The sequence below is a fragment of the Nerophis ophidion genome, linkage group LG01, assembly GCF_033978795.1.
Source record: "Nerophis ophidion isolate RoL-2023_Sa linkage group LG01, RoL_Noph_v1.0, whole genome shotgun sequence".
NCBI classification, from domain to species: Eukaryota; Metazoa; Chordata; class Actinopteri; order Syngnathiformes; family Syngnathidae; genus Nerophis; species Nerophis ophidion.
Window position 1 is genome coordinate 23,843,121 of NC_084611.1, and position 25,172 is coordinate 23,868,292.

The window sequence follows — 25,172 nt, forward strand, 5'->3', positions numbered from 1 at the left end:
AGCAATCAGCAGCATCACCAGTGGTCTTAGCCACATGCTAACATGCTAATGTGAGTGTATCAAGGTGCACCGGAACCGCACCTCCATTTAAGCTGCACTCCCCGCATAGTGGAACACCCAAAAAGTCATACAATTTGGACTTCAAACCATGTTTTCACGAAAAATCTTACCCACTGGTCAAAAAATTCTAAATCTGAACATAAATTAGACCGTCATCCCTGATTGAGGTTAGCAACTCTTGTGGGACTGCGGCTCCGCACAAATGTGTGTTTGTTTTTCCTAAGGCTTTTTTTCATGGCAATACCAGTGATACGGAAGAGGGAAAGTGGGATAATGAAACTGGAAATGGAACATGTCTGAAGTCCATGAATGGATCAATTTGACTTACGGTATTTTTGGTTTTATTTTACAGTAGTTGACTAACCGTTATTCTCGGACGGTGTTTAAAAAGTGACAATGCTTCTACATTGAATAAAGGTTTTATGATGGCGACATTTTGATCTTAATGCAGATCAATGCACTTTTGTAAACATTTAAAATTATAAATTCTTTCCGGTTTTGGCTGTAAATGGACATGCAAAACACTGCAATATAGTACTGCTATACTGTAGTATGAAGACTGATCTATTAAATAGTATACAGTGGGGCAAAAAAGTATTTAGTCAGCCACCCATTGTGCAAGTTCTCCCACTTAAAATGATGACAGAGGTCTGTAATTTTCATCATAGGTACACTTCAACTGTGAGAAACAGAATGTGAAAAAAAAATCCAGGAATTCGCACTAGGAATTTTAAAGAATTTATTTGTAAATTATGGTGGAAAATAAGAATTTGGTCAACCATTCAAAGCTCTCACTGATGGAAGGAGGTTTTGGCTCAAAATCTCAAGATACATGGCCCCATTCATTTTTTCCTGAACACGGATCAATCGTCCTGTCCCCTTAGCAGAAAAACAGCCCCAAAGCATGATGTTTCCACCCCCATGCTTCACAGTAGGTGTGGTGTTCTTGGGATGCAACTCAGTATTCTTCTTCCTCCAAACACGACGAGTTGAGTTTTTACCAAAATGGATACATGGATGATACAGCAGATGATTGGGAGAATGTCATGTGGTCAGATGAAACCAAAATAGAACTTTTTGGTAAAAACTCAACTCGCCGTGTTTGGAGGAAGAACAATACTGAGTTGCATCCCAAGAACACCAAACCTACTGTGAAGCATTGGGGTGGAAACATCGTGCTTTGGGCTGTTTTTCTGCTAAGGGGACAGGACGATTGATCCGTGTTAAGGAAAGAATGAATGGGGCCATGTATCGTGAGATTTTGAGCCAAAACCTCCTTCCATCAGTGAGAGCTTTGAATGGTTGACCAATACTTATTTTCCACCAAAATATACAAATAAATTCTTTAAAATTCCTACAATGTGATTTCCTGGATTTTTTTTTTCACATTCTGCCTCTCACAGTTGAAGTGTACCTATGATGAAAATTATAGACCCCTGTCATCAGTTTAAGTGGGAGAACTTGCACAATCGGTGGCTGACTAAATACTTTTTCTCCCCACTGTATGTGCCGCAAACGGCAACCTCTGATTTCATGTCGGCCAGCAAATTTAAAAATACATTAAATAGTATAACATACATGTCGATGATTTTTGGCAAGCTCAATGTCCAATTAGGCCAACAGAAAGTTTCAGAAAATTGAGTACTATGTCAGGATTATTAAACAAAATTGTTCAGGGGGCAAAGACCGAGGGGATGGACTTCTCCCGTCACAATTATTCTTATTTTGAGAATGAACTTGCACATGCTGTGGACATTTGTTTTGGTCTATTCCTTTTGTTTAAGTTATACATTTTGGAAAGAAATAGGCCTGTTATGCAAAACACAAGTGTCCACCACAGAAGACAGCGGTACACAGGGGGTTAAAATGGCTAGTTCTAAATTCAAACAAAAGCAACATGTTTAGACTGGTCGGAGCTTCTCTATACAACAAAAGCAATCGGCTGATTTTTAGGAACCTTAAAAACAGGTCCATCTATTTGACGGCACACTAGTGTTTTTAGCAATCTGCTGCAAAAAGTTTAGTTTCTACCAAGTTTAGAACTGGTCTGGTGTCATTTGCTTTAGCCGCCAGTTGAATAGCCCTGTACTATGTACTCTATATGTCAGTAGACGTATCATTTAGGTCAGGGATTCTCAAACTGTGGTACCGGTACCTCCAGTGGTACACGGGCTCCATGTAGCCAAAGAATCACTTTTAATTTGGTGATAAGTGTTTTATTTTTAAATATTCAAACACAGTATTGGTACTAATAAATTGTGCGCAATGTTAAAGTAAACTATAACTGTACTTCTTAAATAATACTTCTACCTTGTTTTTAATGAATACTTATACACTTACTTCGCTATTAGATGTTCTTGTTACTCATTATGGTGGTACTCAGAGAGCCATGTTTTTTTTCCAGGTGGTACTTGGTGAAAGAAGTTTGAAAACCACCGATTAAGACATTATTCAATAACAATGTTTACTACTGTCGCATCCAGTTTTGCGCTATAGATGTTATGATCCGTTTCCCGGATCCTAGGTTTTGATTCACTTGTGGTTTAAGTTCTGGTTCAGGACCCTTGTTTTGTGTTTCTTGGTTGTCATGGGTGCTGATTGTTTTCACCTGCCTCTGATTAGTGTTCGGGACGCTCACCTGTTCCCGGGCACTAATCAGAGAGCTACTTAGTCCTGCCTTTTTGCCTCACTCAGTCCGGTGCTTTGGTTTGCCTTCCTGCAACACGTTACGTGGATGATGTCCTCCCTCAATGTTTTTTATTCCTGCACTAAGTTTCGTCTCTTTTGTTTTTTTCCTGTCTTTTTGTTTGATGTATGCAAATAAATAATTATCCTACCTGCAACCTGTCTCCGGAGTTCCTGCTGCATCGTTGGGAGAACAATTCGCGCATCACCATGCGACCTCCACGTTACAGAAAAGCACCGGCATGAGTGAGGCGAAAAGGCCGGAATAAATAGCTCTCTTATTAGTGCCCGGGAACAGGTGAGCGTCCTGAACACTAATCAGAGGCAGGTGAAAACAATCAGCACCCATGGCAACCAAGAAACACAAAACAGGGGTGCTGAAATAGAACTTAAAGGCCTACTGAAATGAGGTTTTATTTAAACGGGGATAGGAGGTCCATTCTATGTGTCGTACTTGATCATTTCGCGATATTGCCATATTTTTACTGAAAGGATTTAGTAGAGAACATCGACGATAAAGTTCGCAACTTTTTGTCGCTAACAGAAAAGCCCTGCCTTTACTGGAAGTCGCAGACGATGACGTCACCCGTTGATGGCTCCTCACATCCTCACATTGTTTTTAATGGGAGCCTCCAACAAAAAGTGCTATTCGGACCAAGAAAACGTCATTTTCCCCATTAATTTGAGCGAGGATGAAAGATTCGTGTTTGAGGATATTGATAGCGATGATCTAGAATAAAAAATCATGTTAAAAAAAAATAAACCCGATTGCATTTAGGCGGATTCAGATGTTTTTAGACACATTTACTAGGATAATTCTGGGAAATCCCTTATCTTTCTATTGTGTTGCTAGTGTTTTAGTGAGTTAAATAGTACCTGATAGTCGGAAGAGTTTGTCCCCAGGTGTCTTGAGGCCAGTGTCTGATGGAAATCGACGGCAGCTGTATGGACAGCACAAGCTCAGCTGATCTCCGGTAAGTGGCGACTTTTTACCACAATTCTCTCACCAAAAACTCCTGGTTGACATTTGGTCGGGATCTATGTTCGCTTGACCGCTCTGATCCATAGGAAAGCTTCACCTCCGGGAATTTTAGACAAGGAATCACCGTGTGTTTGTGTGGCTAAAGGCTAAAGCTTCCCAACTCCATCTTTCTACTTTGACATCTCCATTATTAATTGAACAAATTACAAAAGATTCAGCAACACAGATGTCTAAAATACTGTGTAATTATGCGGTTAAAGCAGACAATTTTTAGCTGTGTGTGTGCGCAGCGCTGATATTTTCTAACAGTCCCTGACGTCACGCATGCACGACATCATTCAGCGACGTTTTCAACTAGAAACTCCCGGGAAATTTAAAATTGCAATTTAGTAATCTAAAAAGGCATGTGTTGTAATGTTAAGATTTCATCATTGATATATAAACTATCAGACTGCATGGTCGGTAGTAGTGGGTTTCAGTAGGCCTTTAAACCACAAGTGAATCAAAACCTAAATAAACGTAAACAAATTATGATCCGGGCATTGGATCATCACAGTACCCCCCACCTAAGGACAGATTCCAGGTGTCCATAAGAAACCCAAAAAGGGGTGCTGCGATAGAACTAAACCCCAGGTGAATCAAGACCTAAATAAACGTAAACAAAGATGATCCGGATAACGGATCATAACAATAGAACTGCACCGCATCACCCAGAGGTGTTTCTAATGATATGCTCATCTTATGCTACATGGCAGGTGCGCCTAATGTTGTAAACACCATTTCTTACCAGCGTTACACATGCACATTGCCAAAAACAAACTGACCCACTCTCGAATGTTATCTAGATGTTAGTTAAAAGTATCAGTTGACTGCTAGTAGTAAAACAGTACATGTGCCTGAGTCGCTCTATCCCCTCCCCTCACGACTCCTCTCTCTCTTCCCCTTTTCTCTGCATCCCTGGACGGCAAGGGCGGCTTTAGCAGCAACCGCATCGAGCCCTCATTACACCGCGCTTCCACGCACTCGCTAGGCCCCACGCGTGCAATACAACCCCCCTTCCTCGCATCTCAATTCAACCCACGGCCCTCGTTGACGTTGAAATTCAAACGCACCACGTCTTGATTTTTTTTTCCCCCCTGCGCCTATCCACAGCACACTGGCGTTACGTGGGGCTCCGAACGTCAAAGCCTTTTTTTTTTTAAATTATTATTATTTTTTTACTCACTTATCATTTGCAGCGCGGCAAACCGTATGGGGAAGGCGGGATCGGCGTCGTTTGTTCTGGTGTCAGTCCCGGTTCTTGTGGGCCCGGAGCATTGTGCGATGCCGCCGCGCATCGGTGGTGTTGGGGAGACGCAGCGACTTCGACCGCTGTCAGCGTCGGATGCTGATGATGGAGTCGGTTCGGTTGATACGTGCATCAGCTGAGAGACACACACCCACCTCTGGACCCGCCCCTCCGGCTAACATGATGCACACGCCCCCTTTTGGCTCGCAGCCAGCAAGTGCTCTCCCTCGGCGAAAAGGGTCTTGCTCGGATGGACGAGATATTGAAAGAGGATAGACCAAAAATGTTAGGCACCTCATAACAGATTGACACTGGTAACCACACAATCAAATCCAGCCCTTAAGTATTTACATATATATATATATATATATATATATATATATATATATATATATATATATATATATATATATATATATATATATATATATATATATATATACATATACATATATATATATATATATATATATATATATATATATATATATATATATATATATATATATATATATATATATATATATATATATCATTAGAAACACGACAAGTTGAGTTTATACCAAAATGGATACTTGGATGATACAGCAGAGGATTGGGAGGATGTCATGTAGTCAGATGAAACCAAAATAGAATTTTTTGGTATAAAATCAAGTCGTCGTGTTTGGAGGAAGAAGAATACTGAGTTGCATCCCAAGAACACCATAACTACTGTGAAGCATGGGGGTGGAAAATGCTTTGATGCTGTTTTTCTGCTAAGGGGACAGGACGATTGATCCGTGTTAAGGAAAGAATGAATGGGGCCATGTATCGTGAGATTTTAAGCCAAAACCTCCTTCCATCAGTGAGAGCTTTGAATGGTTGACCAAATACTTATTTTCCACCATAATTTACAAATATATTTTTTTAAATTCCTACAATGTGAATTCCTGGATTTTTTTTTCACATTCTGTCTCTCACAGTTGAAGTGTACCTATGATGAAAATTACAGACCTCTGTCATCATTTTAACATAATTTTAAGTGGGAGAACTTGCACAATCGGTGGCTGACTAAATACTTTTTTGCCCCACTGAGCATTTGTAAAGGCATAATATAGATGTGACAGGGTCAATTATGCGACGTAAATAATGTATTTTATAATGTTATATCAGGGGTGTCAAACTCATTTTAGATCGGGGTCTACATGGAGAAAATTCTACTCCCAAGTGGGCTGGACTGGGAAAATTACGGCACGATAACTTGAAAATATATACAAACATCAAATTGTTTTCTTTGTTTAAAAACATAAAAAGAGTGCACATTCTGAAAATGTACAAATCATAATGTTTTTTTTTTTTTAAACTTACATGTTGTGGTTAATAGTATTCTGCCTTTATTTGTGTTTTTTTTTTATACGATCGGAATTAAAAAATGGGGACCCATTACCTCCCTATTTGGCACTCAGCATCAATGGTTGGAATTGGGGTTTAAATCACGAAAATGATTCCCGGGCGCAGTACCACTGCTGCCCACTGCTCCCCTCACCTTCCAGGGTGAGGGGTCAAATGCAGAAGACACATTTCGCCACACCTTGTGTGTGACAATCATTGGTACTTTTACTTAGTGTGATAATGTTAATCAGTCAACTGATTGGTGTTAATTTTCAGTCTACAAAGATAAAAAAATAATATAAAAATCAAAACACAGGATGTTTTTCATGTAGTTTGTTCATTTTCAATATTTTACATTTGTAGCTCATCTGCAAAAATACGCAGAATTGCCATTGCAACATCTAGTGGACACATTTAGAACAGCGGTTTAATTCATTCAAAAATTTTGGCTCATTGTTGTACTTGGCAAACTCATCCAGCGGGCCGGCTAAAAACCTGTTTGTGGGCCTGATCGTTTGACACACCTGAACTAAAGTTACCACAATGCAATGAAACAAAGGGAAAAACCTGCTGTAGGGATGTTGACATATGTTTTTTTTTACACTTACATGTTGTTGTTAATAGCATTCTACCTTTATTTGTTATTTATTCTTTCTGAATAAATTATGTGATAATGTTCAGCAGTCAAGTCATTGGTGTTAATTTTCAATCTATCTACAGAAAAAATAATATCAAAATTACTCCGCCCGATTGTAGCTGAGATAGGCGCCAGCGCCCCCCGCGACCCCGAAAGGGAATAAGCGGTAGAAAATGGATGGATGGATTCATGTATTTTGCTCATTTTCCTTGAATGGTGCACAACATGTGGTTTATTATTATTTTTTACATCTAAAAAGATACAAATAATTGCTATAGTGACATCTAGTGGACACATTTAGAACAGCAGCTTTTCGTTCAAACATTTCGGCTCATTTTTATACTTAGCAAACTTATCTCGCGGGCCGGATAAAACCTGATCAGGCACCGGTTGCCGTATTTTTGACACCCCTGTGTTATATTGTTATAATTACACAAAATGTGTAAATTACATGTAAATACCTGAAAGTTGTTTGATGTTTTGTCAATGTGGAACTTTTCTCTATATATGCGTTGGGCACGCCTTCCTCCTTCCCTTTTGTCCACGTTAATGGGAGAGTTAGGCATCCATGCGACAACAGGAAAAGTGCATTTAATGTCTCGTTAAGAACTTTTTTTTTCCCATTTAATTTTTATTGACATCCAGCATCACCCATTCCAATCCATTACATCAGTGGTCCTGTGTGCGATTGGTACCGGACCGCAGAATAATTTTTTATTATTATAATTTTTCATTAAATCAACATAAAAACACAAGATACACTTACAATTAGTGCACCAACCAAAAAAAACCCCTCAATTAAAAAAAAAAAAAAAAAAAAAAAAAAAATCCCCCTCCCCGCCGGGCTGTGGGACAAATTATCAAGCGTTGACCGGTCCGCCGCTACAAAAAGGTTAGGGACCACTGCATTACATCATATTTACATACATCATATATCTGTTGTCTACCCTAAATGCCCAAATATTTTTTTGTTAGTATCCTAACGATGCCACCCCAGAAAAAGAAACAGCAAGAAAACAAAATATTTACAGCTATATCAATTCAATAAATAAAAAATAAATAATAATAAAAAATTCATAATCATCACAAATAAAATTGAATATAAACAGATAATAAATCATTATTTGTTATTTATTTATTTTATTAATTTTTTTTTTAATTATTTAATCTCGTTAAGAACTTAAGTTCACTTTCTTGTTTTGTATTATTATATTTGTGTAGGGACTTGACGATTGGCGACAACAATTGTATTGTCTGTATTATCAAGTACGTTTTTATTTCACTACTGTACGTAACTTGCCCTTTTGTCCATGATAACGGGAGAGGTACTTGACGATTGGCAGAAAATGACTCATGACTCTTCATTATACCACCACAAAGACGCACATCAAACTGCAGTTGTCTAGTAGACCTAAGTATTCATTAAAAACAACGCAGAGGTTTTATTTAACAAGTGTATTTTCTTGTCCAGGGTGTACGTTGCCTTCCACCCGAATGCAGCTAAGATAGGTTACAGCACCCCGAACTGGACAAGCGCTAGAAAATTGATGGATGGAAGTATATTTTATATTTTTGTCCACTGGAATATTATGCACAGTTTGAACAGTAACACTGTTGACACAGGTAACCACGCAATCAAAACCAGCCCTTAAATGTGTTCTTCCTAAATAGTTCTTCCTAAAGAGTAGCTGACAATGTCAAAAGCATGAAAACAGTGTGCAGTATTATATATTGTAAAGACTTACTATTGAAATGTCCCTAATGAAATGTCCAAAATGAATGGGTAAGCTTTAGCAAGATCATTTATGCATCTACACTTATTTCTTATAGACAATAATGGCATATTTTCTATATTTTCTGGAATGAAACCAGTATGACGTAAGAGCAAATTTGCATAGAAAAAATACTGCATGAGACGATAGTCTTCTGGCCACCAGAGAGCGCCATCATCTTGGAATAAAAGATTCGTCCTTTGTCGTGTCTGCGGACTGCCAAGACAACAAAAGAAAAAAACTGCAGGGTTACTAATTCAGTAGTTTTCAAACTTTTTTTTCTCCACAATGTACCACCTCATAAAAAAAACGTGACTCTTTATATACCACCATAATGGCCAACATTAAACTGCAGTTGCGCAGTAGACTTTAGTATTCATTCAGAACAAGGCAGAGGTTTTATTTAACAAGTATATTTGATATTTTTATCCACTGGAACATTATGCACAGTTTGAACCGTAATACTTTTTTTTAATACAGGAGGACAAAACTCTGCACTTGAATCAAGTGATTCTTTGGTGTACCACTAGATCAGGGGTAAGCTACACAAAAAGTTGAAAGCCATATTGCACCAAAAACACAAAAAAGTAGTCTGTCTGGACCCGCAAACAAAAGACTTATATAAGTGTTAAAATGATGGTGTGGAGAGGCGGAGCCGACGAGCCGATAGCGGGCTCGGACAAACGGTGGTCCTGCCCAAGATGGTGGAGCATGCAGCGTAGCAGATAGGCGGGGCACGCCTGGAACAACACTGCATCCATCAGAGTCAGGTGCGTAGTTCACACAATCTCAATCCCTACATCTTCTTCTGCAGCATAAAAGGGAAGAAGGAGGAACAATCGGGGCAGAAGTAGGAGAGGAACCACCCGAGAAGGAAGACCACGAACGTGACGAGATCGACCCAGAGCAAGATGAGACCCCGCGGAAGACGCAGCCACCAGACACCGAAAGGTGCGCCGCGACAAGCAGGAAGAAACGGCGCCCTAGAAATTGGCGCGGTCGACTGGCAAGAAAACTCATTCATTGAAATAATATATGCGAGTCAAACCTGCTACCATGCGTGTTGCATCGATGGCCACGGCAACCCACACAATGACGGCTGGAGATCTGTCACAGATGGCAACACATGATGTAAGTGGCTAATTAGCTATATTAGCCTACAATCAAAATGACTGTGTCGCAGGCTGACGCAAATCTTCATTGACAAAAATTTTGAAATGTAATATTTATTCTACACATTTTTCCAACATTGGAAAACATTAGTAAAACTTCTCAGAGGGTGAGATAACTCCTGGAAATTACTATCTTAGAATGGCCAAAGGGTATAGATGTGTGTTCAAGTTAAAGGAAACGGCAGGCTGTCTTCTTCTAATGGATTTATTACAATCTTTGCTGTGGCCTGGAACAACATGGCACACTAACAACTATAAGAAATGCAGCCAATATGACATATGTCTTGAAGTGGTGGTGACGAACCCCAAAAATGCACAGATGGCAGACTTGGGACAAGAAAACATGGTTTTAAAGGCCTACTGAAATGAGATTTTCTTATTTAAACAGGGATAGCAGGTCCATTCTATGTGTCATACTTGATCATTTCGCGATATTGCCATATTTTTGCTGAAAGGATTTAGTAGAGAACATCGATGATAAAGTTTGCAACTTTTGGTCGCTAATAAAAAAGCCTTGTCTTTACCGGAAATAGCGGACAATGTGCGCATGACGTCACGGGTTGTAGGGCTCCTCACATCTTCACATTGTTTATAATCATAGCCTCCAGCAGCAAGAGCTATTCGGACCGAGAAAGCGACAATTTCCCCATTAATTTGAGCCAGGATGAAAGATTCGTGGATGAGGAAAGTTAGAGTGAGGCACAAAAGAAAAAGCGACGGCTCCGGGCGGCGGCAGTGTTAGTGTTTCATTAGACACATTTACTAGGATGATTCTGGAAAATCCCTTATCTGCTTATTGTTTTAATAGTTTTTTAGTGTGATTCTAAAGTCATACCTGAAAGTCGGATGGCTACGGTGAACACCAGTGTATCAGAGATAAGCCAATGGAGGAGCCAAGATCACAGATGCTTTTTTGACAGCTACAGGAGGAGCTCCCATAATCCACGGAATTTTCCGGTAAGAGCTGATTTAATATCACAATTTTACCATCCAAAAACTTGCTGTTTGACGTAGAGAAACATGTTCGCTTGACCTCTCTGTGTTAAAGCTTCACAACAAACAAAGACACACTGGCTGTGTCTCGGTGCTAAAGGCAGCTGCAATCCACCGCTTTCCACCAACAGCATTGTTATTTATAGTCTCCATTATTAATTGAAAAATTTGCAAAAGATTCAGCAACACAGATGTCCAAATTACTGTGTAATTATGCGATGAAAAGAGACGACTTTTAGCCGTGTGTGGTGCTGGGCTAATATGTCCGCTACAACCCGAGACATCACGCGCACGCGTCATCAATCCGCGACGTTTTCAACAAGGAACTCCGCAGGAAATTTAAAATTGTAATTTAATAAACTAAACCGGCCGTATTGGCATGTGTTGCAATGTTAAGATTTCATCACTGATAAATAAACTATAAGACTGCGTGGTCGGTAGGAGTGGGTTTCAGTAGGCCTTTAATGTTCAAAAAATGCAAGGAAAACACACACCAGAAACCAAGATCCAGGGAATAGCTCGCAGCATACAAGAAACAGGCATTCCACAGCAGACAATACTCCAGCCCTGACCGGAGGGCAAGGCAGGTATAAATAGCAGCCGACTGATTGACACCAGTTGTGGCCAGGTGCCAATCAGTCGCAGCTGAGGGGAACAGCGCTAAGGGAGGCAAACAGGAAACTGAACAAAAAATAAGAGCGCTGACAGGAAATAAAACACAGAGGGAAAACTAAAACATAACCAAAACTGTCAGTGACAAGCCTGACAAATTACAGATAATATGGAAACATGGAAAAATAAACTAAATACACAGAGGACATAATTAAATGAGCTCAAATATACCTACAAACAAGGCATAATGATGCAATATGTACATACAGATAGCCTAAATAGCATGTTAGCATCGATTAGCTTGCAGTCATGCACTGACCAAAAAGTGCATAAAGTCAATAATATTAACAAAGCTCACCTTTGTGCATTCACGCACAGTGTAAAACATTTGGTAGACCAAATGAGACAAAGGAGTGGCTGAAAAAAACATGTCTTTCTGTGGCATCGTCGGAGAAAGTTGTACATGTAAACAAACTGTTGAGTCACAGTCCACACAACGATGAGTTCAAGGGCTGCTGAAATTAGTAGGACAAAACAGCGCTCCCCAAATACTTTCATCAGTGAAGCATAAACACAAACATATTTAATTGTGGGCTTTTTAACAATTAGGAAGGTTTGTGTCGTGCTTGTCCTCCTACAGAAACATTAAACAAAAAATATATTTTCCACCCCATTTTTTTCCATATCTATACATTTTTGAAAAAGCTCCATGGAGTCACCAGAGTGGCGCTCAACAGCCTCATGGGGTTCTAGCGCCATAGGTTGCTGACCCCCGCACTAAATGAAGCCCGCTTACCACAGTTTGAGAGTCACCGTACTAGAACATTCCACTTCTAAAATTTCCAGGAAAAAAAATTAATCTAAGTCTTACAATTCATCTCCATCCATTTTCTACCGTTTGTCCCTTGATCTGGAGCCTCTCCCAGATGCACACGTTTGGAAGGCGGGGGAGTCTTATAATCATTATGTAATTAGTCAGAGAAATAGGATAACAATGAACGATAACCTTCTACCCTATTGTAATGGTGGTATGTAAAAAAAAGTGACTTCTGACTTCCATGTTCCATCAAACAAGTATATATGCTTCAAAGTATTAAAATCAAATGTATGCTATGTAGCTTTAAATAATAATTCTCATATTTCTTAAATAGAATATTTAATTTAAAAATAACATGATGTGAAGTGTTAAAGTCTTCCTAATGTGAAATGTAGAGCAGTGTTTTTCAACCTTTTCAAAACCAAGGCACATTTATTTCATTGAAAATATCGGGAGGTGCATCACCAGCAGAAAACATAAAAAAATTTAACTTAGAAAGATTATGTTGTTGACAGTAAAAAGTTGTTCTCGCAATTGTTGGATATGAATTCAAACCATAACCAAGCATGCATCACCATAGCTCTTGTCTCAAAGTAGGTGTTCTGTCACCACTTGTCACATCACGCCGTGACTTATTTGGCGTTTTTTTTTTCTTTTTCTGTGAGTAGTGTTTTATTTCTTGTCTTGTGGGCCTATATTGTTGTTAATTGTCATGTATGGATGTAATTTGTAGACGCCGTCAGCTCCACACGCTGTAAGTCTTTGCTGTTGTCCAGCATTCTGTTTTTGTTTCCTTCTGCATAGCCATCCCTAGACTTCAATGCCTTTTCTTAGCTTCACTCGTCCTTTGTTTATTTTTGGTTCAAACATTAGATACCTTTTTACCTGCACACTGTCTCCCGCTGTCATATGCATATTGTGATCGTGACAAACCATGGTCCTGACATCTACAAAGCAAATAGCTACCTGCTGCCACCTACTGACATGGAAGAGTACAACATGGTTACTGTCAGGTTCAAACATCAAACTATCTATTAAACAGGACAAGAAGCAAGTAAATCAAACAGAAACAGGATTCAATTTAGCTCATGAGGAGAGCGCGTGGAACTGCACCCTCGTACAGTGTCACCCCACGCTCTGAAGAAAAAGTTCCCGCGCTTCCCCATTTATTTGGGCATTCCCTGATTACATAGCTGAAGCTGCTTCTAAGGGGAGGGGTCACATTATGCACCAGCCTAGCACTGGTTCATAAACAGTTAAAACAAAATGTGCTTGGAGCGGTGTCAGGTTTGCCCCTTCTCTGCTTGTCCGCCTTATCTTCTTGGAAACTTCGGGTCCTGATAAAGCCCCTCCTGTGGCTGTCCAGATCTGAAAAAACAGACACTTCTACGGCGAGGCGCATTCCAGACACACAGTGGAGATTTACAAGCTGTCCGCCTCTGCATGATAAAACAAGGACAGCTTTGTGAGCACAAATGGATAGTAACCAGGGCCACCTGAACTGAAAGCAAACAATCTGTGTGATAAGTTATATACAATTATTCTGACAGTTACTCTTCCGATCTCTCGACACTCAACAACGGCACATTTGCGGATTATAATTACTGGTTTGCCAAAAATATTTCTAACCCTATTAGGTGAAATTACATAATCTCCCACACCAGACAATATCTCACGGTACACTGGTACACAGTGATTGAAAAACACTGATGTAGAGCATGAAATCCCTTTGTGCCGCCTGTTCACATGCGCTTGTAAAAGCATCACATGCTACCTCCTTTTACTTTGCTTCATCTTTTCTATCATTTCAACATAAGGAGACATGTCTGAAGTCCTTCATGCAAGCACCAGCACTTTGGGACGGTGCATGTGCATCATCACAGGAGCCTCCAAGGGATTCGGACGAGCGCTGGCACACCTGGTAAATGGCTGACTTACTTGGGAATTGTAAAATACAACAACGACAGAAAGAGACCTCGTCATGTATTCTGCAGGCGTCACTGTATCTGAAGCCTGGGTCGGTCCTGCTGCTGGTGGCTCGCTCCCGGTCTTTGCTCCAGGAGCTGAAGGAAGAGCTGCAAAGCCTGAAAGAATGCCAGGGCCTAACAGTTCACTGTGCAGAAGCCGATCTGAGCATCAGCGAGGGCGTGAAGGAGACGGTGGACATAGTGAGACAGCACACAGAGAATGATATAAATCATGTACTTCTTGTCAACAACGCTGGTAGGTCTTGCATTGGTACAACTACACACTTTATGTTACTGTACATCTTCTAGAGCAGTGTTTTTCAACCACTGTGCCGCGGCACACTATAGAGATACAGTCTGGTGTGTCGTGGGAGAATATATAATTTCACCAGTTTGGGTTACAAATATTTTTTTGCAAACCAGTAATAATAATATGCAAATGTGTCTAGAGGTCGGCAGAGTAACCATGTTATACTCTTCCATATCAGTAGGTGGCAGCAAGTAGCTATTGCTTTGTAGCTGTCGGGAACATGGTTGGTCGTGATCACACTGTGCAGACGACAGTGTGCAGGTAAACATGTATCTAATGCTTAAAGGGGAACATTATCACAATTTCAGAAGGGTTAAAACCAATAAAAATCAGTTATTTTATTTTTCAATTTTTTTTCCAAAATTTTACCTATCATGGAATATCCCTAAAAAAGGCTTTAAAGTGCCTGATTTTCGCTATCTTTAAATCCATCGTCCATTTTCCTGTGACGTCATTTAGTGATGTCAACATGGCGGATAGCACAGCAAGATATAGTTACATTAGCTCGGATTCAGACTCGGATTTCAGCGGCTTAAGCGATTCAACAGATTACACATGTATTGAAACGGATGGGTGGAGTATGGAGGCAGATAGCAAAATTGAAGAAGAAACTGAAGCTAGTGAGCGAATAGCTTTTGAAGATGTTCGGCGATCGCCTTCTAACGGACGATTGAGTGTCGCAGGGTATCCATACATCTCTGTGCCATGTCTGTCGTAGCATCGCCGGTAAAATGTGCAAGAGCAACTTAAATTTGTCGATTGGTAAGTGTTTGTTTGGCATCAAATGTGGGTGGAGTGAAAGGCTGGATGCAAATATAGCTACACATGCACATACAGTTAGCCTAAATAGGATGTTAGCATCGATTAGCTGGCAGTCATGCCGCGACCAAATATGTCTGATTAGCACATAAGTCAATAACATCAACAAAACTCACCTTTGTGATTTCGTTGACTTTATCGTTGGAAATGTATCCATACATCTCTGTGCCATGTCTGTCGTAGCATCGCCGGTAAAATGTGCAGACAAGGGACTTTCAGATATTTTGACACTGGTGCGGTGCAACTTTAATCCGTCGATTGGTATGTGTTTGTTTGGCATTAAATGTGGGTGGAGGGAAAGGCTGGATGCAAATATAGCTACAAATGAGGCATAACGATGCAATATGTATATACAGCTAGCCTAAATAGCATGTTAGCATCGATTATCATGCCGTGCTAATCGATGCACACTCCACGTAAGTCAACTTGAATCTGTCCCTGATCGTGTTGCTACACCCTCTGACAACACACCGACGAGGCATGATGTCTCCAAAGTATGGAAAACAGTTGAAAAAATGGAAAATAACAGAGCTGATTTTACTCGATGTTTGTAATGTGTTTGATAAAAATGGCGGATTGACTACCTAGGTGACATCACGTTGTGACGACATCGCCCCGAGAGCGAATGAGAGAAAGGCGTTTAATTCGCCAAAATTCACCCATTTAGAGTTCGGAAATCGGTTAAAAAAATATATGGTCTTTTTTCTGCAACATCAAGGTATATATTGACGCTTACATAGGTCTGGTGATAATGTTCCCCTTTAAAACAAAAATAAACAAAAGGAAAGTGCCGCTAAGAAAAGGCATTGAAGCTGAGGTAAGGCTATGCAAAACAAATCTAAAACTGAACTGGTTGCAAAGTAAACAAAAACAGAATGCTGGACGACAGCAAAGACTTACAGCATGTGGAGCAGACACCGTCCAAAGGTACATCCGTACATGACATGACAATCAACAATATCCCCGCAAAGAAGGATAGTGACAACTAAATAAGTCTTAATTGTTAAAACAAAGTAGATGCGGGGAATAGCGCTCAAGGAAAACATAAAACTGCTACAAGTAAATACCAACAAAACAGGAAAAGCCAAAATAGGAGCGCAAGACAAGAACTAACACACTACACAAAAGAAGACATGAAAAACTCAAATTAAGTCACATTGTGATGTGACAAGTCGTGACAGTACACCTACTTTGAGACGAGCTATACTGATGCATGGTTGGTTATGGTTTGAATTAATATCAAACACTTGAGAGAACAATTGTACTTGAGAGAATAATTGTTTATCGTCAATATCGGCTACTGAGTTTCATTTTTCAATGTTTTCTGATGGTGGTGTGCCTCCGCATTTTTTCAATGAAAAAAATGTGCCTAGGCTGAGGCTCAAAAAGGGTTGAAAAACACTGGTCTAGTGGTTGTCAATTTATTTTCCTGCATTTGCCACCTCAGAAAACACTTGGCCCTCCATCTATCACCATAATGACCAATATTAAAACAATGGTAGCATAGTAGGCCTAATTACTTATTAAAAAAAAATAACAGAGGTTTTATTTGACAAAAATATTTAATATTTTTGACTATTGCAACATTACACTCAATGTGAACAGTAACACTGTTTGAATATTTATTTGATTCTGTGGTGTACCAGTGGATGAAGGTTAAGAATCACTGTCCTACAATTTCTCAGGCATTCAAATTCAAATAGAATGTGAGCACTTTTAGAGCACATACATGCATATGAGTCCAGTGGGGAGTTATTACATTAGACAAAGACGGTGCAACATGTGGACATCCAGAAGTATGTGACACCTTTTTGTTGACAAAACTACAAATGGATTAAAGAGTAAGTTTTTGTTTTAAAAATGACTTTTTGAATTATTTGCAGAACAATGAAAAACACCCTAGCAGCACTCGTATGAAGCACTACTAGTTTATTATAAGGGTTCTAAATTGCAGTACATTTTAACATAGAGTGAAAGTGCGTTATTTTCCAAAACTTTATTCTGAGTAGAAATGAAAATCCATAAAATTCGACAAAAATTGGAACAAATACAAGTTACTGAAATAAATTATGTAAATATAAATTGTAATATTATTTATTCCAATCCAAAAAGTGTTAGGTATGGATTTGAATTACTTTTCTTCAATCAATGTTTATTTATTTATATAGCCCTAAATCAAAAGTGTCTCAAAGGGCTGCACAACCCACAACGTCATCCTCGGTTCAGATCCCATATGAGGACAAGGAAAAACTCACAACCCAGTAGAAATTAAGAAGTAGGAATTTTTATCCATCTACTAATTCAAGATCTACAATATTAATGTCCATAATGACATATTTAAAAAGGAAGGACTCCCCTGAACCAAATGTACAATGCATAACTTAATTTATGGAGTGATTCATTTAAAGGCAGAAAATACAGTGACAATAATGTTTTCCTTCATTCTAGGAGGAATTTATTCTTCAACACCTATCTTAATGATAAAAAAAACATTACAATAAAATAAATAATAATAGATAAAAAAATTTTGTTTTGAAAAGAAAAAAAAAAAAAACGTTGAGCAGGAGACTGTGACCTTAACCCCTCCACCTTGAAAAGCACAATTTAACTGTGATTAATAAAAAATCTCCATCCAAATTTTGTAGTTCTGGTTGAGAATGTGAATGATTAGATTAGATTAGATTAGATAGTACTTTATTTATTCCGTCAGGAGAGTTCCTTCAGGAAAATTAAAATTTTCAGCACAATCCCATTCAAGTTTAGACAAACATTACAGGGAGACAGAACAGGATCGCTGACGGGTCTGCCGGCTTCCAGCACCCCTTACAAAAAAGATGAGATAAAGGTAAACAAAGAGGGGGGGATGGGAGAAAAAAAATAGAAGATTAAAATAAAATAAAATAATCGGTCTTAGCCTGGGCCCTGGAGAGGAGGTGCAGACTGAGGCCAAGGGAAAAAAAAACAAAAAAAAAACAACAACTCATAGCCATGGTACACATCCCTCTTCCATGTGTGTAAGAGGGAGACATCAAACATCAAAGAACACAGAGGACATTAAAGACACTAAAGCAGCAGATACAACCAGACACTTCTACATACAGCTATGAATAAATAAATAAATGATAAATGGGTTGTACTTGTATAGCGCTTTTCTACCTTCAAGGTACTCAAAGCGCTTTGACACTACTTCCACATTTACCCATTCACACACACATTCACACACTGATGGAGGGAGCTGCCATGCAAGGCGCTAACCAGCACCCATCAGGAGCAAGGGTGAAGTGTCTTGCTCAGGACACAACGGACGTGACGAGGTTGGTACTCGGTGGGGATTGAACCAGGGACCCTCGGGTTGCGCACGGCCACTCTCCCACTGCGCCACGCCGTCCCTGTAAAATAAAAAATATTTTAAAATGTTTCTTTTAAAATAAAAAATAAAAGAAACATATCCACTGTGGTGGCCTCTGTGGTGTTCCACGCCATCGTCCGCTGGGGTGGAGGGAGCATGGCCAGACACAGGAGCAGACCCAACAAAGCAACCAAGACAGCCGACTCCATGAGTGTGTCAACATGTGAGGGAATGCAGAAGACGCAATTGACATGCTTAACTTTGTCTGCCTGTGTAACCTCCCTCTCTTCACATTTGTGTTAAATAGGTATAATTTTGTTTGCAAGTTCTCCCCGTGACTGCGTGGGTTCCCTCCGGGTACTCTGGCTTCCTCCCACCTCCAAAGACATGCACCTGGGGATAGGTTGATTGGCAACACTAAATTTGGCCCTAGTGTTTGAATGTGAGTGTGAATGTTGTCTGTCTATCTGTGTTGGCCCTGTGATGAGGTGGCGACTTGTCCAGGGTGTACCCCGCCTTCCGCCCGATTGTAGCTGAGATAGGCGCCAGCACCCCCCGCGACCCCAAAAGGGAATAAGCGGTAGAAAATGGATGGATGGAAGGTATTTTTGTACTGTGTTGCAATATTTACTAACTAAAACTTGTTGCAGTAACTCATATGAAACATTCAGCTAATTTTGGATTTATTCTGCAGTCCGTTTAGGCAGCAAAAAAGACTCTTGTGCCTTCTGATCGTTGACAATAAAAAGTCCCAAGCAGTATATAAATACATAAAACCTGTCTTTCTTTCTACCAGCTTCTTTGGGTGACATTTCACCCTTTGAGAGCTTCACTGACCTGGACCAGGTGAACGCCTACCTGTCTCTAAACGTTAGCTACACGCTGGCGCTGACCGCAGGGGTGTTGCAGGCCTTTCCGCCGAGATCGGGCCTGCGATGGAGCGTGGTGAACTGCTCATCGACGTTCGCGCTGCAAGCGCTACCTTCCTGGGTGCTGTATTGCAGCGCCAAAGCAGCCAGGGAGATGATGTTTAGGGTGCTGGCGGCCGAGAATCCCGGTGTCAAAGTGCTGAGCTACTCACCAGGTACATAGACACTCTTGAACAGGTTCAGGCTCACTCCGAAGTAGTGTATTGGTATCGGTACAGGTACTAAAATTATTTTGGTACTTATTGGTCCTTTTCTAACTAAAGGGGATCACAAAAATATTGCATAATTGGCTTTATTAAACAAAAAAATCTTAGGGTACATTAAACATATGCTTCTTATTGCAGTTAAGTCCTTAGATAAAATAGTGAACATACTAGACAACTTGTCTTTTCGTAGTAAGTAGACAAACAGAGGCTCCTAATTAGTCTGCTGACGTATGCAGTAACATATTTTGTCATTTATCCATACTTGCCAACCTTGAGACCTCCGATTTTGGGAGGTGGGGGATGGGAGGCGTGGTCGGGGGTGGGTCGGAGGCGTGGTTTGAGGGCGTGGTTGGGGCGGGGGGCGTGGTTAAGAGGGGAGTAGTATATTTACAGCCAATTCACCAACTCGAGTATTTCATATATATATATATATATATATATATATATATATATATGAAATATGTGTGTGTGTGTATGAAATACTTGACTTTTAGTGAATTATAGCTATATATATATTTATTTTATTATATATATATATATATAAATGAAATAAATAGTTGGATTTCAGACGGCACCTATCAAATACACAGTAATAAAAACACAGCCGTTCTACTAACTGTATTGTGCTTGCTGGTTACTAAAAAAACAACACATACCTTTCACTATTTGAGTAACGTCACTTCCGAGTTTCCAACAGATGGCGCCAGTATGTGGTTTGGCCTGCCGTCTCTCACTGTCAGCTCTGTTCGTTTTTGTGTTGTTTGCGTCTATTTTCTTCTCTGTCAGCTCACTGCTTGTGTATGATCGCCAAACACTGTTGGATCTTTGCCCCGCTCCCTTCGACGTTGCTTTTTCGACGTCCCGGTCAGCTTTTTCACCTGGCCGGATTCCTGCCTTCCTTTCCCTCCTCGTGGCTCCTGTCCCCCGCCACCTGAGGGCTGTGTGTCGGGCCCCACCTGGATTAACTGCGCCCTTGGATGTGCTGGCCCCCGCCAGGTTTGGTCTGGTGAACGCAAGATTTTTGACAAACAAAACGTTTATCCTGAAGGATTTCTTCACTTCCCGCGGACTTGACCAACTTATGGGACGGAAACATGGTTGAGAGCCGGAGACTCCGCCCCTCTTAATGAACTTCTGCCTCCGGAGTGTTCCTACTTTAATTCTCCGCGGTCGTCCGGTCGAAAAGGAGGAGGATTAGCGGTTGTTTTTAAAAATGACTTTAAATGCCATCAGATCCGCTTGCAATCCTCCTTTTCGAGCTCCAGCTCCGGCTGAATTTCGGGAGATTTTCGGGAGAAAATATCTTCCGGGAGGTTTTCGGAAGAGGTGCTGAATTTCGGGAGTCTCCCGGAAAATCCGGGAGGGTTGGCAAGTATGCATTTATCTACCTATTATTTTGTCAACATTATTCGGGACAAGAGGTAGAAAATGAATTATTCATCTACTTGTTCATTTACTGTTAATATCTGCTTACATTCTCTTTTAACATGTTCTGTCTACACTTATGTTAAAATGTAATCATTACTGATACTTAACATTAGTTTTGGATGATACCACAAATTTGAGTATAAATCCGATATCATACATTGGTCATATTCAAAGTCCTCATGTGTTCAGGGACATATTTCCTGAGTTTATAACCATAATATATATTTTTTAAAAACGAAAGATGTTGTGATGCCCAAAAATATCGATGTATCCATAGTAATATCAACTAGATACTTGCCTGTACTTGATATCATTACAGCCGATGTTAGATGTAGATCCATCAATGGCGTTTGTTTACATTTTGATGCTGGTGAGCTACGGTGTGTAGTGAAGCATGTTTAGCTATTCCTTGTCCTGCAGGGATGATGCTTGTAAGAAACTCCCTTTTTTTGTCTCCTTGGAGACCAGGATTAGCGATTTAGAAGTAGCTAAATCACTGCCGACGGCGGATGGACGTTAGCCGCAAGCTAGCTAGCCATGTCTTAAAGGCCTACTGAAATGAGATTTTCTTATTTAAACGGGGATAGCAGGTCCATTCTATGTGTCATACTTGATCATTTTGCGATATTGCCATATTTTTGCTGAAAGGATTTAGTAGAGAACATCGACGATAAAGTTCGCAACTTTTGGTGCTGATAAAAAAGCCTCGCCTTTACCGGAAGTCGCAGACGATGACGTCACAAGGGTGAGGGCTCCTCACGTCCTCACATTGTTTTTAATGGGAGCCTCCAGCAGCAAGAGCTATTTGGACTGAGAAAACGACAATTTCCCCATTAATTTGAGCGAGGATGAAAGATTTGTGGATGATGATATTGATAACAAAGGACTAGAAAAAAATAAAATAAAAAGCGACGGCTCCGGGCGGCGGCAGTGTGAGCGTTTCAGATGTAATAAGACACATTTACTAGGATAATTCTTGAAGATCCCTTATCTGCTTTTTGTTTAAATAGTGTTTTAGTGAGATTGTAAAGACACCTCGAGGTCGGATGGCTGTGGTGAACATGCAGTGTCTCAGAGAGAAGCCGAGGAGCCAAGCCCACAGCTTCCTTTTAAACAGCTACTGCAGGAGGATGAATAATTTAATGATGTCTCCGGTAAGATATATATCACAATTTTCCCATCCAAAAACATGCTGGTTGATGTAGAGAAACATGTTCGCTTGACCGCTCTGTGTTAAAAACAAAGAAACACCGGCTGTGTCTCGGTGCTAAAGACAGCTGCAATACACCGCTTTCCACCAACAGCATTGTTCTTTATAGTCTCCATTATTAATTGAACAAATTGCAAAAGATTCAGCAACACAGATGTCCAAATTACTGTGTAATTATGCAATGAAAAGAGACGACTTTTAGCCGTAACTGGTGCTGAGCTAATATTTCCTGACAGTCCGTGACGTCACGCGCACGTGTCATCATTTCACGACGTTTTCAACAAGAAACTCCGCGGGAAATTTAAAATTGCAATTTAGTCAACTAAACCGGCCGTGTTTGCATGTGTTGCAATGTTAATATTTCATCATTGATATATAAACTATCGGACTGCGTGGTGGGTAGTAGTGGGTTTCAGTAGGCCTTTAAAGCCCCTCTTCCTGAGGTTGTTTCAGTGTTATAACATCACCTGCATCCTTAGTTTTTAAGCCAAAATGCCTTTTCTGTCTACATAGTGTGTCTGCTTGTAAGTACGTCGTGTGTAGTGACGATTATGACTGGCTTAATATGGATTAGCAATCACTTCAGGGTGTCGGGTCAGGACAGCAATTATTCGTTCAGGTGAGTGCAAGAGAAATAATAGATTGTCCAAATCCAGATTTGCAGGTTCAATTGTATATTAAAGACATGGAAGATTTGTTTGTTTGCATGTGTGGTTTCCTATTAGAAACAAATACAATCATTTATAAATCAACTAAAGTGACCACAACGCAATGAAATATAGGCAGAAGCCTGCAACAGGGCTGTTAAATATACATCACTTAGTTGTGTATACAGAGTTTACATAAATGTACTGAATTTGACCATCCCAGCCCTAAGTAATGTAATGATTAAGAGACTGTAACTAGCATCACAACAATAATTCTAAATTGGGCTAACAAACACGTCCAATGCTACAAACAGGCCCCAATCAGTGTATGATATTCAGCTAGTAGTCAGCTTGTGAACCTGATGCCAAACAGCCATAAGACTAGAATAAAACTGACACAATGATTTGCAATACAGTTTTAAGCACACAACAAGTGATATTAAAGTGTATATAAAGTAACTAACTTTGTATTGACGCACACTGCCAATTAAACAATTGACATCGAAGTTCGCCTAACTCTCAGAGCTTGCTGATGTAATCATGGGTTCAATGCCTCCTCCAGTGTCGTAAAAGTGAACTACACTCAAGCAACCCAATGAAACAAAAAGAAAACAAGCGTTACAGAGACAGTCTTTTGTACACTGTGATTGTGTGCCGCCGAACATGCTTGTCTGCTCGTAAATCAGCAATGTCACGACGTGACTTCAACGCGGACGCGGAGGTGTGGGGGACCGATACGTTTCAGAGATGGTATCGTACCGAAAAGGATTCATTAGTATCGCCGTACTTTACTACCATGTTGAACTCTAACTTATAATAATAATAATAATTCACCCCTGTACAATATCCTGCCCTAGTACCCTACTGTGCAATGCTACCCTTGGAGTGCAAAACGTCCGACACTGATTGTTATTTATGACTTCGGTACTCTTGTCTTGTTCTGTATATTGTACAGTATTTTGTATTTCTATAGTGTTTTGTATATTGTACAGAATTGCTTGTTATTTTTATTGGATAGTAGTCTGTTTATTTCAATTGTTAGTTTTTCCTTTATTGCCTCTTGTGTTATTTATTTTACCCCATATTTGTTCCCACTACCGCACCTTAAATTGGAGTCTTTAATCTCGTTATATGCAAATATAATGACAATAAAGTCTATTCTATTTTAATACCAATATACCCTACACCCCTACTCCAAATTGAAAAGAGCAGAAGATTAGGATGTAGGATACTAGAATATAATAGATACTTCCTCTCTTCCTCTTCTAGGTCCAATGGACACAGAGATGCAGGAGACTATTCGGAGGTTGACAGGCGTCCAGTACCATCTGTACCCATGCAGGGAATCCGCAACTAAACTGATGAAGGTTCTTTTGGACAATGACTTTGTATCGGGAACACACCTGGATTTCTTTCAGTTGTGATCTCAATATGATGTTAAAATGCATGCTAACTACATGTCAAATGCTACTAAAAGGTACTGTACTCAGTCTCGTATGATAGATATATAGACATTACATTTGATTTGATTTCACACAATGCAACTGAAAGCCCACAAGACTATCTCAGTGATTCCAATCTTTTGCGGGCCTGGTTATAGATGATATCAGGCCACAGTGATCTCAGGCTTTTGGGGTCCTAAACAAGGGTTTGTTTGTGGCCCCATTTCAATCTTTAAAATGACTGGTTTCCAAAAATATAACATCTAGTTTTGTCTTTATTTGAAGGTACAATGCACAGAAACATTATGTTCTGCACCAGATTATAGCTAAATAGCTAATTTCCATCTGCAGTCCCTGGCTACCTCAATTAAAGCGATACAATGAACATGCAATAAAAGTATAACAATAAAAATGATACTATAGCCCCATCCATCCATCCATTTTCTACCGCTTATTCCCTTCAGGATTGTGAGGGG

At 39.9% G+C, this 25,172-nt stretch overlaps 2 protein-coding genes across 5 annotated transcripts in view; one reads left to right on the forward strand and one right to left on the reverse strand.

Annotated features, from left to right (window-relative positions):
* lzts3b (leucine zipper, putative tumor suppressor family member 3b) overlaps window positions 1-12,060 on the reverse strand; it is a 34,448-nt gene extending 22,388 nt beyond the window's left edge. For 2 of the 4 annotated variants that reach the window (XM_061899092.1, XM_061899076.1), the window contains exon 1: window positions 4,953-5,160. The gene's annotated coding sequence lies outside the window, so the exon portion shown is untranslated. Of the gene's footprint in view, window positions 1-3,621; window positions 3,687-4,952; window positions 5,161-11,930 lie in introns of those variants that run through there. The other 2 variants (XM_061899101.1, XM_061899084.1) reach the window with 2 other exon arrangements.
* A 2,134-nt stretch (window positions 12,061-14,194) lies between these two features.
* LOC133566636 (sepiapterin reductase-like) lies at window positions 14,195-24,739 on the forward strand. Its single transcript, XM_061919507.1, has 4 exons — window positions 14,195-14,310; window positions 14,384-14,612; window positions 19,631-19,918; window positions 24,524-24,739. The coding sequence occupies exons 1-4, from the start codon at window positions 14,212-14,214 to the stop codon at window positions 24,676-24,678; spliced, it is 771 nt and encodes a 256-aa protein (XP_061775491.1). The 5' UTR covers window positions 14,195-14,211; the 3' UTR covers window positions 24,679-24,739.
* Window positions 24,740-25,172: the final 433 nt, after the last annotated feature.

Bases quoted from the DNA above. Each gene is read 5' to 3' on its own strand.
- LOC133566636 (XM_061919507.1), top strand. From the start codon at position 14,212: ATGTCTGAAGTCCTTCATGCAAGCACCAGCACTTTGGGACGGTGCATG. The intron at 14,311-14,383 runs GTAAATGGCTGA...TGTATTCTGCAG, and splicing joins GACGAGCGCTGGCACACCTG to GCGTCACTGTATCTGAAGCC. The intron at 19,919-24,523 runs GTACATAGACAC...TTCCTCTTCTAG, and splicing joins AGTGCTGAGCTACTCACCAG to GTCCAATGGACACAGAGATG.